Source organism: Thunnus maccoyii, chromosome 1 (genome assembly GCF_910596095.1).
Source record: "Thunnus maccoyii chromosome 1, fThuMac1.1, whole genome shotgun sequence".
In the NCBI taxonomy this organism is placed as follows: Eukaryota; Metazoa; Chordata; class Actinopteri; order Scombriformes; family Scombridae; genus Thunnus; species Thunnus maccoyii.
This window is the reverse complement of record NC_056533.1, coordinates 22,131,276-22,145,243: the sequence shown is the minus strand read 5'-3', so window position 1 is coordinate 22,145,243 and position 13,968 is coordinate 22,131,276. Positions and strand designations below refer to the sequence as shown.

Genomic DNA, 13,968 nt, shown 5'->3' with positions numbered 1-13,968 from the left:
CATGGGGCTAAATCTGGGGCTAAATTTCATGCTTCTTGAGTACAGACTCTGTTAAACGGCTCATTATTGACTGAATGAATTGCCTGCAGATGTTCATCTATTCATAACGTGGATTTACATATTCAAACAGATTATGCAGGAGAAGAAAAAAACTTCAGTGAACAAACATTTGACTTCGCCTTTGAGGGATGCTGCATTTAACATAAGACAACGTAGTATAAATATTTATTTTATTTTATTGAATAGTTCAAGATTAAATAAAAACTTGAATCTGCTCAACACCACTGAATACAACTCTGATAAAATAGTGGAAACACAACGCAGACTATGTAGACTACATGTTTTGTATCAAGTAGATGTACTGTGATACTGCAAACTATGAGACATTACGTACAATAAGAGTCGACACTGTAGACGTCTTTATTCAGCATCTCAAATGATACAATAAAGCCTCAAATAAAGAGATTAAAAAGAATAAATTGATTGCATTTTTGCTGAAAAATGTAATTATGTACATTCTTTCTGTTTGATTATTTATATTGCTCCCATGTCACAGCTGTAATGAAATTATTTTCTTTAATTCATCGTTTAAAATTCCATTGTTGCCTTTTATATTGAAGTTTCTAACCGTTAATGTCTCTGTTTAGACTGTTATATCGAATCATATCATATTTATTTATTCTGTGGCACACATTTAATTTAGGCCATTCTGTAAGTGTAAGAAATCATTTTTGAGGCTTCTGGAGGTGTCAGGAGCCTGATTCAACTAAACATCTGCGATGGGAGGAGTGCAGCTGATAACAGATCACACTCTGCCTTCTAACATTTAGATTAGGTGCCGGTTGAATGGAGCCGCTTGATGGTCTGGTAGATTTATAATGGCATCGTTTGATATCTTCTGTATTCATATTTGTGCATCAATTTATCACATCTGACTTGGACTTCTGAATGACTGCTCTGTATGGAGGGCTGCAATGACAAATCCTGTGTACAGGTAACATTTAAAAATACTATATAAAATAAACAAACATATTGTAGTAATAATAATAATAAACATATTGTGACTGAAGCTCCTTCTGGTTGTCTGGTTGATTTGTGACATGTTATTGATAAAATGACAGCTACAGTCTACTGTAATATTCTCATTAATAATATTGAGGTTTTCCTTCCTTTTCAGCACACATTGAAGTCTGAACTGTTTTGGTTTCTGTCAGTTCAGCCTTTTGCTAGTTAATAGCTGACATCCTACGTTGAAAAATGGGACAAATGTACGTATGTCAAAGAGGCTATATGCAGTTTGGCATATAGTGTTTCATCTCAGCTGTCTATAAAACTGTGACACAGAAAACACTTCATAATTAAGTACAGCATATGATGGATTCCTGCTTTGTCATTCCAGGGCTATAATTTCCCCTTCAGTTACACTACACAAATTAAGGATTGTTTTTTTATGTCTTGTCACCACAAAAATTCCTTAAAACGAACGGATTGGTTTAATAAACTGATTTGTACTCAGGTTATTTGTCTCAGAGCTCAGAATACTCTCCATTAATACAGACTAGATCAAAATAATAAATGCTGGGGGAATCTTGGTGGTCTAGTGCTATATAACCGCAAATCTTCTCTTGGTTTCCTCTCTGCATCTTCTACTGTAATCTATATAAAAAAGGCAAGATTCCATAAACATAAACTTTAAAAAGTGGTGAATGCAAAGGAGCTGCTGTTTATGCAACAATGTTGCTCAAAGTGATAAAATAAGTTGTGAGTGCAAGTTGTATTTTTCAAACCTAATTTTCACACAGTTGAAGTTTGTATCATTGAAGATTTGACCTGACTTTTGTTTAATGTAAAAAAAAAACACATACATTTACATATTTCTAATATATGAACAACAAAAATAATGAATCATTTGTATCACCTGTATTGTGATACCACTATTATCGTGAATAAAATATTTTGCTAGTGAATCATAACAAGACCTACGCTGTGAACTCCAATTCACCAACTGATCAAAATCATCATGGCGATGATCACTCACCTCCACGGGAATGTTCCAGGCCATGTAGACATGGCTTTTAAACTCATCCATCCAAACTTCTGCCACTCTGAGGGCGTTCCGCCGCACGTGAGACGTCAGATCCTCCGTGTAGGGTTTGTGAGCGCGCTCGATGTGGGCGATGCGAGCACAAGGCAGGACCTCAACACTGCCGCCACACTGCCACACCTGGTTTTACACATCACAAATAGAGAGCAAGAAAAAAAAATAATTTAACAATGAACCTGCTTTGCCTCTCAGTGTTCAGTTACAAATGTTCAGTTGTAGCCTCACATTAATTAAAAGTCACAATGTACACACATACTGTAGCCTTGAAGATGAGAAGTTACATCTGCACCAAAGGCTTAACTGATGTTGTTGTGACATACTGAAGGGCCTCACGCTTGATGCTCATACTAGCTATGAGTTGGGCCTTCTGAGCTGCATGGAAACACTGTTTGAAGTTTATTTTAGAAAGTTTTACTAAAGACTGACTCCTTGTGCTGCAAGGAATCACGAATCTCATGAAAAACACATTTTACAACTGAGACGTTTCATTTCAACTTCATGAAAAATGTTAGTTTCTGTGTACAGAGCTGTGAACCTTCACTCTTTTTCACCTCAGGGGCTTTGCCTCTTTTCTGCAACTTTTTTAGTTCTGATGCAAACACCAGACATTACTTTCACTGAGGTGGGAGAGCAGCTGAGGAGTCTCCCCACTGCGAGTGCAGTGGGCCATGATGGCATAATTTCCAGGCTGCTTAAAGCGTGTGCTGGCCAACAAGCAGTGCTCTTCATCACCTCTGCACCCTACTGAATCCTCGACTATGAGGAGGGAGGAGGCGGCGTTCCCATGGTGGAAAATGCGAATGGTCCCGGTGCCTGAGAGGGCAAGCGTTAGTCCTTGATGAGCAAAAGCCAGTGGCACTAACTCCTCAAATAATGAAGACCTCTGGGAGGCTCAGGATCCTGGTGCAGGGATCTTTGCAAACTTATTCTGACTGAAATACTTCTATCCAGCCATAAGTGACAGTGAAAACATATATCAGTGTCATTATATATTCAAATATTTGTATAAAGATTTTATTGTTTTTATATTTTGAATTTCTTTCAAACTTCATTTTGGTCCACTGAGCTCTACTGGTACTTCTGCTGCGGTTTTACATCCTTAATTTGCCTTTGTCATACTTGCCTCCATACATTTCTAATCAATATGTTAAGCATTTAAAATGATGGATGGCTGTGGTTATTTATGTAACATGTTCCTGCATCCTTTTACAGTTCAATTTTCCCATATGAGTGATTAACATTTTAATTCATTTTGTCATTAAAAAAATGTATTAATAAATCAAAAAGGATCAGATTTTCTGAGTCACAAAAACTTGTGACGATATGAGAATTAAATCTTGGAGGGAAATGAATTAAGCCGTACAATGTTACTGATTAGCATCTGAAGAATTTGAATGGTATCGCAAAGCAATTCAAAGACTCCACAGAAGAAATGAAGACGTGCTCTTCTGTTTACACGCTCAAATTTGTGTGGGGTCATCAAAGGAGATGTCACTACCAGAGCCTGTGGAGGATGCTCAGAAACCACTTAAATGTGCTGTGCTTAGCATTAGTCCAGGACACCCGGTGTTTTAGTATGAATAAGATTTAAATGATCACACTGTGCTGTTATATCAGCACCCAGCAGCACAGCTTACATCCTTCCTGTGTCATTTCCATCAAAAGACATGTTGCCAAAGAACATGTGCAGCGTTTGGAGATGAGCGTCATCAAAGATGAATTAGAAACATCAGACGTAAACTGTAGATGTGATTGGGACAGTAATGATGGGACACTTTCCATGGCCATTAAACTGGTTGTCAAGCAGATGTGGTCATGGCTTGTCAGTGTGTCGTCACTGATGATTATTTAAGAGAAAATGTCTTCTCGGTCTTTTATGGGGCCAGAACAGCGACAATTAAATTTTGGCATTGAAAATAAAATTTGGCATTGAAAACAAAACCTGAACTGAAAAAGGAAACATTGGCATTGAAACACTATTGGGAAAAACTGCATTGGCACTGAAACAAGTTCCACTGAAAAATAAAACATGGGCATTAAAAAATGACAATGTCATTATATTATTTAGAGATTTTTTGCATTATGATGTGTTTTTCAACATCAATCTTCAGATTTTTTTCTTCATGTTTATCTTTTTTCAGTGAGTTTTTTTTTATTTTATTTTATTTTTTTAATTTTTTACAATGTCAGTTTTTGTTCAGTGTTACTGGTTTTCAATTTCAACTTTCTGTCACTGTTTTGGCATAGAGAGGAGGGCTGGGCCTACTTTACCCAGTGTGCTTTGTGGTCTGACAAAGATATCCGAGGGCGATGACATCATGGTATGGAGATTTTGAGCCAGACTTGTAATTTTTGCTCTTGAACTTAATATGTCACTTTATTAAGATTTAACATTTTTTCAGTTGAGAACCAAGTAACCATGCAGATTCCCAATATGTGGTCAGTTTATCCAAATAATACCTTGTTTGTAAATCCGCTGCAACGTATTCGGCAGCAGATTTACCCTCTGCTCTGCTGTTAACCACCAACTGTCAAATAAATGACAAGAAATGGGTCATTACTGTCAAGATGGAAGTCAGAATCCTCCAGTGCTACAGAAGGCTGTAGACAGTACATTGCTATTTGGCTCAAAATACAACTGACTTATACAGTTGTATATTCATAATAGTGCACTCTCCTTGAGTGATCGAACCCACCATCTAATTTGCATTGTGACTCACGCATTCTGTTTCCAGTGTGCTGAAGTGGAAAGCATGGCTCAACAGCACTGCAGCAAACATTTACACTACATTTTATTCCACGATGGTGGCATTATCTTGGATTGAAGAGACTTCCCTCCACATCCATGCTGTTAAAAAAAATGTCAAACAGCAATTAGGTTTACAAAATGTCCAGGAGTGATAGACAGTTTCGCTTAGGGATGGTGGTATCATACTTCCCTCACACTGCGGTTTAAACAAATCTCATCTCCACCACTTATAGTCCATGTCTGAGTCTACTTTGTATTATTAGAAGTCAGGCCCTCACTCCACAGCTATGGAACAATCTCAGTGAGGACAACACAACCACTCCCTTCCCTTGTAAACTTAAAACTTATCTCCTCAAGAAATACCTCACGTCCCCTGCTCCCACTTGTATCATCCCTTTCTGCCACATCCTCCTGCCAATATGCTCCTGTCTAAATCTGTAGATCCTCACTATCTAGCTGTTCTTTGTCTAATTTCTTTTTGCAGAACTTTTCTGACAGAGACAGATCCATTATCGGAGCATGATCAGCCTGAGCCTGAGCTAATTTCACTGCTGCCCTCATCATAATTTGCTTTGGATAAGAGCAGGTGTTAAATACCTTTAATGTAAATGTAATGTGAGTGGAAGTGCTTTGGTGATTTTTCTGTCTACAGCGGTGCCAGTTACCAAGCAGAGCATTTAGTGGCTTAAAGTGGATTTTGATGGGAGTACTCACAAGGTTATTTCACATCATCTTTGAGGATATGAAGCATAATAATAATGCAGTTTTATGGTCGGTGCGGCTATACAGTACAAACTTAAGCTTAACAATTAGATCTTTGGATTCTCCTGAATAATTTCATGAACTTTTTACAACCTCTAGTTTGTGTATGGATGGCTCACTGCCTTAAAGTACTCCACCCAAAATCTATCTTTAGAGTTTCAAGCGCTCACCCCCCGCAGGCTTCAAAGGCGGCTCTTACATGTTTGTGTTTTTTTTCTTCGCTAACAACAGCAGCAGCTTGAAGCTGTGTCAGTTTCAATGGATTCCAAAGTTTTCACAGCCAAAAAAAAAAAAAAAAAAAAAAAAGGATCAAACATCTATAAAATATCTCAAACTATTCCTGCAGCATTAAAGATTTCTCCGCTGTTCATCCATATGCTCAGTGTTGTTCTGTAATGCTATTGCCCTTCACAAAGCTCTGTATTTCCAACAGACCCAGTGTATTTAGCCAGTAGAAAAGACTTTCCAATAAAATATTAACCAGCTGTGGGGGGTGTCTATGTCAGACACTAATAAATGTTGCAGTTTATTTGTCCAGGTTATGAGATATCCCTCGCCAAGATCTTTGCCTCCACACCAGGACAATGGAGGTAAATGGATATCCACACACCTGAGTTTTCATAAGGATTTATTCTTCAGTAGGAAATTCTCCCCATGAAAACAGTGTAGTCAGTGTTATCTGTGGATTATCCATTTACCTCCATTGCAGTGGGTTCTGACTCTGGAAGTAGATGTTGCTGTTTTGTATGTACTGTATCTGCAATACTGTCAGCAGTGCATATTAAATTCTATTCACCTCCACTGTGTTGGTGTGGAGGAAGAAATCGCAAAGACAAATAAAACCAAAACTACTGGATAGATAAAACCATGTCCTCCAAATTAAACAACAGAATACACTGTCAGTCTATTCCCTCAAGAATGACACTTATATTTATTTTCTGATGATGTGACACTGCTATGGTTAAGGTTTGGTTAGCTTTAGGGAAAGATAATAGTTTGGGTTAAAATAACTACTTTGTAAAGATTAGGGAAACATTGTGATTTGGTTTTAAAAAAGTTGGTTCAGGGACGTTTGTCGTCATGGTTACAGTAATAACAACTTTGTTACGGTTAGGGAATGACTGCAGTCATGCTTAAAAGAAACAAATGTTGATTGTTGGTTGGAAATTGAAAACAAGCAGTAATCTCCTGTGTTAAAGTCTGACATTTTGTAGAATCACCTGTCCACCGTGACCTCCTGCCTCTGTGGACTCTGTCGCTCTGTAATAACGTCACAAACAGTTTCCTCCGACACACAAAAATCATAATTCCTATGACTGCTAGAGGTCGGTCTTTGGGCAATTGATAATACGAATAATGCTCTTGTCAGTGTGTGAAATACAGGGGGTCACAGGGCCCAATATTTGACAATTGGGACTCCCTGAAAATCTCAAAATTAAATTTTCTACACAGTATCTTATCTAAATAGTAAGGTTTATTTTAAGTAACTATCAGTCATTAATCATTTTTAAAGTAGCACAATAAAAATATATTTTCATCAAAGCATTTACAGCATTTGAATACAAATTGCTTCATTTAAAAATAGAGTGTAACCTACAGTGTTGCTGTCACACAGCACAAGTTGCCAAGTCACCAGGAAATGCTGCTAAATGTGTAAGCTACCACATAGGCGCTATCTGTTATCCGTGCCAGTGTTAATGTGAGCTTGCAATGACAAAGAGTAAATCACACTCAAGGCATATTTTGTTTTCACTGCCAAAAAGTTAAGAAACAGCAGAAAAAATACGAATGATGATGAACAGGCAGCTAACGAAGACTGTGCTGGTGATTCGGCTGCTAGCTTGGATATGATACCGATGCTGCTCCCAAACAGGGCGCGCCCGAGCAAGAGTGCAGCACCGATGTGTAAGAGGCTGTGGCAGGCGTAGTTGAAGGTTCCCCCGATAGTGACTGGAAACTGCGAGGTTCGTCGAAGGGCAAAAATAATAATTTAAGCAGAAATATTAAAATGCCACAGGTTTACAATGCAATGGATACACCTAGTTATGTTTTCTAACAAAAAATGTAGTAAACACTGATGCTCACATTTGTGCAATTAATAAATACAGAGTAATTAATTAATACATTTTATCTCTGCACAAGTCCATATGCAAAATTAAAGTCCTTAAACAGTCCCTATATCACAGGGCAAACAAACAAGTAGTCCAATTTATCACCTTGGGATATTTTTGCCCATTATAACCCTGTTACTAAAAATGTTCCTTAGTATTATTAAGATAATACATGGTGATTCTCTCCATATTTATTATCATATTAATAACTTGTTATTACTGAGCTACCACACTTTATTTTTTATCATTAAATCATGGAATAAAGTTACCAATACATTCTTGAAAGGTATTTCACAGTCCACCATGATGTATAAGAGAAGTACATACTGGTTGCCAGACCTTTTCTGTTACAATATTATGGGATGTTATGACTCAATCAGACTACTGAACACGCTCAAGACACTGAGGGATTTAAAAAAAGAATGATATGGTCTCATTTCAAGCTGGGCGGACCATGAGTTATCACTGTAAACTGAAGGTGGGGATATAATGAAGTAGGGAGCATTTCCATGATAAACATCATGCTCCTTGACACACATTTGAATACCACTAGGTGTCTGGATATCATGGGAGCAAAGCATCTATCTCTGAATACAGATTTTTCAGCAGGATACCGCAAGGAGAAGGACAGCTGAAGGGCTCACAAAAGTCACAGTCAACACATCTAAAACTGGTTTAGTATCTTTAGAAAGAGACATTTGAAATAAACAACCTAGAAATGAGGGATACTCTTGGACATTATTTCTTCATTTTTGCTCAAAATAATTCAAAATCTAATGAAAAAATGGTTTGCAAACATGAGCATATGGATATGACCAAAACCTCCTTTGTTAAATTAGTAATGACCGTGTAGTGAGCAATGATATTACACGCATGTCAGAAAATGCGGTGACACCTTGTCGATGATAAATGCCACATTTGAAGAGAAATATATCAGCAAAAGAAACCTACACTTCTTCAGCCTCCTGACAAGATGAGCAGAACCTCAGGAACTTTTTGCACCATATTCCTGTGATTTACTATGCTGCTTTAGGAATTTCCTTTTTTCATTTCATACTCGGTGTTTTGGTTTCACTGCTATTCGGTGTATGTGAAGCTATCAGCTTTCATCTCCCTGCACCACCTCTCCTGTCCCCCCAGAAACCCTGACTGGCTTTAAAAAAAAAACACTCTAATATTTCCCACTGCATTCATTTCACATTTCCTCAGTATTTTGCGATAATAAAACCCTTCACATCAAAGCACAGACCCACTTTTAAGGTAAAGCTGAGTTTCCTCTTTTGCTGCCCAGAGCATAGAGTTGAATCAGTGCAGACAATTGGTATAGAGTTTCCATTGTATGTGTATCAGTTCACACTTTCTGCTGTTTGAAAATGGGAGCACATTTCCCATCCTCTCCACAGAAGTGCTGGACCATTTTCAGACAATCCTAAACCAACTTGTAGAGAAAGAGAAACAGGAAACATCCTCACCATTATCTTTCAGCCTCCAAACACACAGGTGGGATCGAATTTCTGACTGCATTTTTGTACATTTCATAACAGAAATCTGGTAAAGTCAGTTTTAGCCTCTTTCAGAAGTGCACCTTGTTGCATAAATGTGCTTGCAATTTTTCATGCCACTATGACTAAAGGTCACAACAGTAATCTGTGTTGAATCCAGAACAATAATCATCACATCATTAGTCTCTAAATGCCCAAGTTTCATCCATAAAAAAATGCCTACAGTATGAATATCTAACAAAATGCTTTACATACAATATGTGACCTAATGGGAATTAAATGAGAGTCACAACCTAATATCTTGACATTTTAAACTGTGCTCGGGCACTGTTGGACTGGAGGCGATAAAATACCAGAATGCTATTTTCTGTCTAAGAAATGATGACACTGATGAGAAGCTTTATTAGGGGGTCTGCAGGGTTGATTAGACTAGTGAGAAGCGGAGGTTGAGCATCCCTCCAACACTGTATTGATCTGGGACAGCTGGTATAAATGGGCTAACAGGGCTAAGCCCTCCCTATTTTTTACATTAAAAATGAGAAAATTATTGTTAAAAAACCTTAGAACAATTTTGATGGACCCTAGTGCAGCAACAGCACCAAACAGTCACAAGAAAAACACAGGATATATCTAAATGGGCTTATTTATTCATCCCAAAGACAGTAGCATCAGCTTCCATTCATCTTTGTAGTGTTAAGTGAGTGACAGGCATTGTGGCACACCCCCTTGATTTGCTGATCATTTGGGCGAAATTCATTCAGCTCACAGGCTACTGACTTTTGAACAATGACAGTGGACATACAGAGTAACGGTACGTACAGTGAGGTGCTACTTGTGTGAGAGTGAGAGGGGGAAGTGAGCGACTGTGGTAATGGCAGGCGTTAGTATGAATGAGGTGGATTATTTACTTTATCATCCATTTTCTTTGATGTCTTTGGAGGAAAAATTGGAAGTGAAGAGACAGGGAACACATTGACCCAATGATGTTTAGATAACACAAAAGGACAAATGACAAAATCGCAAGTTTTGTGTTACGTGGTTTCAATGAAAGGACTGGCTAACGGCAGGTAGTTAAGAATTCACTTTTCTGTTTCTCGTGCTTGCTTTTTGGAGGAGACATGGCTTTGATCCAACAAGGAATTGTGGATTTGAAACATTTATCCGACAAAATTAGGAAACATGAATGCAGTTACAAGTCACATTGGAAATAGCATAAAGCTATCAATTTTGGGTAAATTTAACATTGCCTGTCAACTTGATGTGGACCACTTCATCGCTATACAGAGACACAATGAGCTGGTAAAGAAAAACAAGCATTCACTATCACAGATTGAGGACTGTGTTGTGGGATACACGAGCTAGCTCTGCAGGGGTCCGATGAATCTCTGACTTCACTCCAGTGGGGCGTGTTTCTGGACCTTGTTGACCACACCCTTACACACACTTTGTGCACTACTATGCCCATCAGTTAAACCTTATCATGCAGCAGTCCTGCTCATCTCTTACACCCAGCAGAATATTTTTGGTCAACATCTCAGCTTATGCAACATTTTTCTCCAAGTCCCCCAAAAGAACTGCAGTCCTGGATGAAGTGTTGAGGATGAGGATTCCAGTGTCAGGACAAACAAGGAGGAACTTTAAAAGCCACACCGTGTTTGAACATCAAGATACTTTGAAACAGTGTTCTGAAAAAATCTGGAATGATCAGTCTTTGGACAGTGTGTCAATCAAACAAGCCCGCGGCCTGTCCGCATTGCTGGGGGATGTGAACTTTCTTTTCTTTTTATCTTTTTTCCACTCTGCCCTCATGCATGTTGATATTCTACAGAGCTTTCTTCAAAAACGAACCATAGATTCTCTCCAAAAACCTAACAGACCCTGGAGAATTTTTCCTGCTCCATAGCTGAACTGAAGGACAAGCTGACCACAGATGACACCCAGCTACATCCAGATGCAGACACAGCTGTTGCTACAGCAGGATGTGGCAGTCTGATAATCTGTCAGTAGCCAAACAGTGCTGTGAAATAAAGATAGAGCAGTCAAAGGCTTGCTTTGAGAAAGCCTGGCACTTACTATCTTTTGAACTTATTTACACTGAACTGTTTCTGCTGTTTAAGGCCAGTTTCCCCAAGAGTTTGCAGCATTAAAGTCTGCAATGTCACTTTTGAAGATGGTGACTGAGAACAATCTTCAGAGCACATTTTCTGAAACATTGAAATTAATGCAAATAGCCATCACAACTCCCATGACATCGACAGAATCAGAGAGGTGTTTCAGTACACTTAAGAGGATCAAATAATTTCTTCGAAGTACTATGGGACAGGATAGGCTGAAGGCACTGGCTATTCTGTCTATTCAGCGGGACTTCATCCAAAAATCACCGGACTTCAATGACAATCAATGATGATTAACCTTTTGCATCCTGGAAAGGTCGTCCATGTGAGCTTTTCTTCAAATAAGGTAGGCCAAAGCCTTTGGACCTCTTAAAAGACCATCACACACCTGCCTCTCTTCTATAATGATTATTTTGCTGTGGTTGCCAAATTGTTTCATTCGGGACACATTGTGTTGCAAAACGCCTGATAAAAACAGTTGCAGTATCAATTGGCAGTCGCTACAGCTGGAACATGTTTTGTAGTGCAGCCCTAGCTGGACCCACAAGTTCTGTGGGTGGACCCTTTTCTGACACTGTGGGCTACATGATAGAGTTTCTATTCTATCATGTAGCCTATCATTTCATCATTCTTGCATATTTTGCTTTTGTTAAAAAATGGCACGTGCTAATGTGTACAGAGATAAATAGTCAAATGGTGTGTGTGTGTGAGAGAGAGGGGCAAGAGAGATACAGAGTTTTTGGCATCAGGCCCTTCTTGTGGGTTCTTCTCTATAACATTGTTTTAGAGCACTTGCTATAACAAGGATAGAGTGTCATTGCTGTAACTTGGTATCTCTGATGTGATGCTGCTGTTGCTGCAGCGTTAACTATTGATGGGCATAATGCATTTCTTAGCCCACCTACCCAATATCGCCACCAGCCTGGGAACTTCAATCATTAATTATTAGAGTTAATAGTGATTAGATTAATGTATAATGAAAATAATTGTTATTTGCTAATCCTACTTAGAATGATAGTCCATTCTTCTGTCCTCCACTTTGGTCAAGATGAAAATATCTTGATTACCAGTCTGTCAGTTTACTCTGAAATTCAGTGTCCCTGCAGGACCTGATTTGGGTGACTCCCCCGTCTTTCATCTAGGGCCAGCAATTAATTTCTACAAAGAAATAGTCCTCCTTAACAATGTTGACAACGAGGTCTGTGAATTGAGTAATGGGGATATTGTTTCTGACTGTAGAGCTATTTATTTTGTTTTTATCTGTGAGCACCACAAACATAATTCCATTCACCTGCACAGTATTGTGTTTTTTGTAATTAAATACTAAATTGTAACAGTAATAGTAATTGTATAGTAATTTAAATACTAAAAATCCTAACTCTCACTGTTAGTAAGATGTTTGAAATGGAACCAGGCTGCCAGTGTTGAGGCTAAATGTTTTACATGCCCATCCACCTACTCATCCTCCACCCTTTTTATTTTGCTGACCCTCACTTGGCTCTGAATGTTGCCCTTGAACATAAATCGCTAGTGAAGAATAAATGCATATCAATGTAATTTGTAGGAGACCGGGCTGCAGTAATCCATACAGGCAGCCATGTGAAGATTCATAGCCTTGAATTATTAACGCACCACTTACCATCACATCCTATCTAAAATGGACTTTGCTAGGAGAGTGGAAATACTGATGGCCTTCTTATTGTTTGTTTATCAGGAACTGTTTACTAGCTTTCTTCTTCTGTTTATTACTTTATATTTTCAAAGGCGACCACAAATGTGTCAATCTGTTCAGTTTTTTTGCAGAAATAATAATCTTTCTGACCTGTGGAAATAAAAAAATCAAACATTTTTTGGAGTTAAACAAGCTAGGATTGATGTAATTTAGAACCACCCACTTCTAGTCTAAAGCTACACCGACCAGTATGTTGTTTTCTTCCAAAATGCTGCTGTGATTGCTAGAGTGACTACTTCCAGAAGAAACACTATAAATAATTTAAAGGGGAGCTATTATGTTTTCTAGCACTATATTTTTATTCTGGGACTCCACTAGAGCAGCTTTGCATGATTCATTCAGTCCAATCAGTTCAAAAAACACCTTATTTATCTTATACTGGCCCCTTATGCAGCCCCTCCGTTAAGCCTCTGTCTCAAACAGGCAGTCTTAGCTCCTGTCTCTTTAAGGCCCCCCTACTAATGAGCCCACTCTGTTCTGATTGGTCAGCTTTCCGGAAGCCTGCAAGGGGCAACATCAGAGTTGTGTTAAGTTACTGCTGATGCAAACCCAACATTTTCTGCTTTATTGCAAATGGAAAGCTTTTAAATGACTAAGTAACAGGAGATGAATTTACAGGAAATGAGATGTGTTCCTCACCGAATTAGCATAACTTCTTTAGCGTTGCTTAAAACCGGGCAACACAACAACATATGGAGATATTTGGAGCTTTTTGGTCAGTTGCAGGGAGGAATAGCACAAGCAGACATAGACACAGTTATGAAGATGTTTGACGAAGAGCTGCAGACAACCAGCACACCTCCAACAGGTAAACTACTTATTTTACTTTGCCCTGCTGTGTAATGGAAAAACACTCACAGTGTGCCAGCTCGACTCCAGTCATGGCTCAGCGTG

General features: G+C 38.6%; 1 protein-coding gene across 2 annotated transcripts in view; it reads right to left on the bottom strand.

The window, feature by feature from the left end:
* Positions 1-13,968, bottom strand: part of galnt18b (UDP-N-acetyl-alpha-D-galactosamine:polypeptide N-acetylgalactosaminyltransferase 18b) — an 84,492-nt gene that overhangs the window by 14,148 nt on the left and 56,376 nt on the right. For both annotated transcript variants that reach the window (XM_042418424.1, XM_042418433.1), the window contains exon 8: positions 2,039-2,224. In XM_042418424.1, coding sequence (XP_042274358.1) covers positions 2,039-2,224 — 186 coding nt within the window. The remainder of the gene's footprint in view (positions 1-2,038; positions 2,225-13,968) is intronic.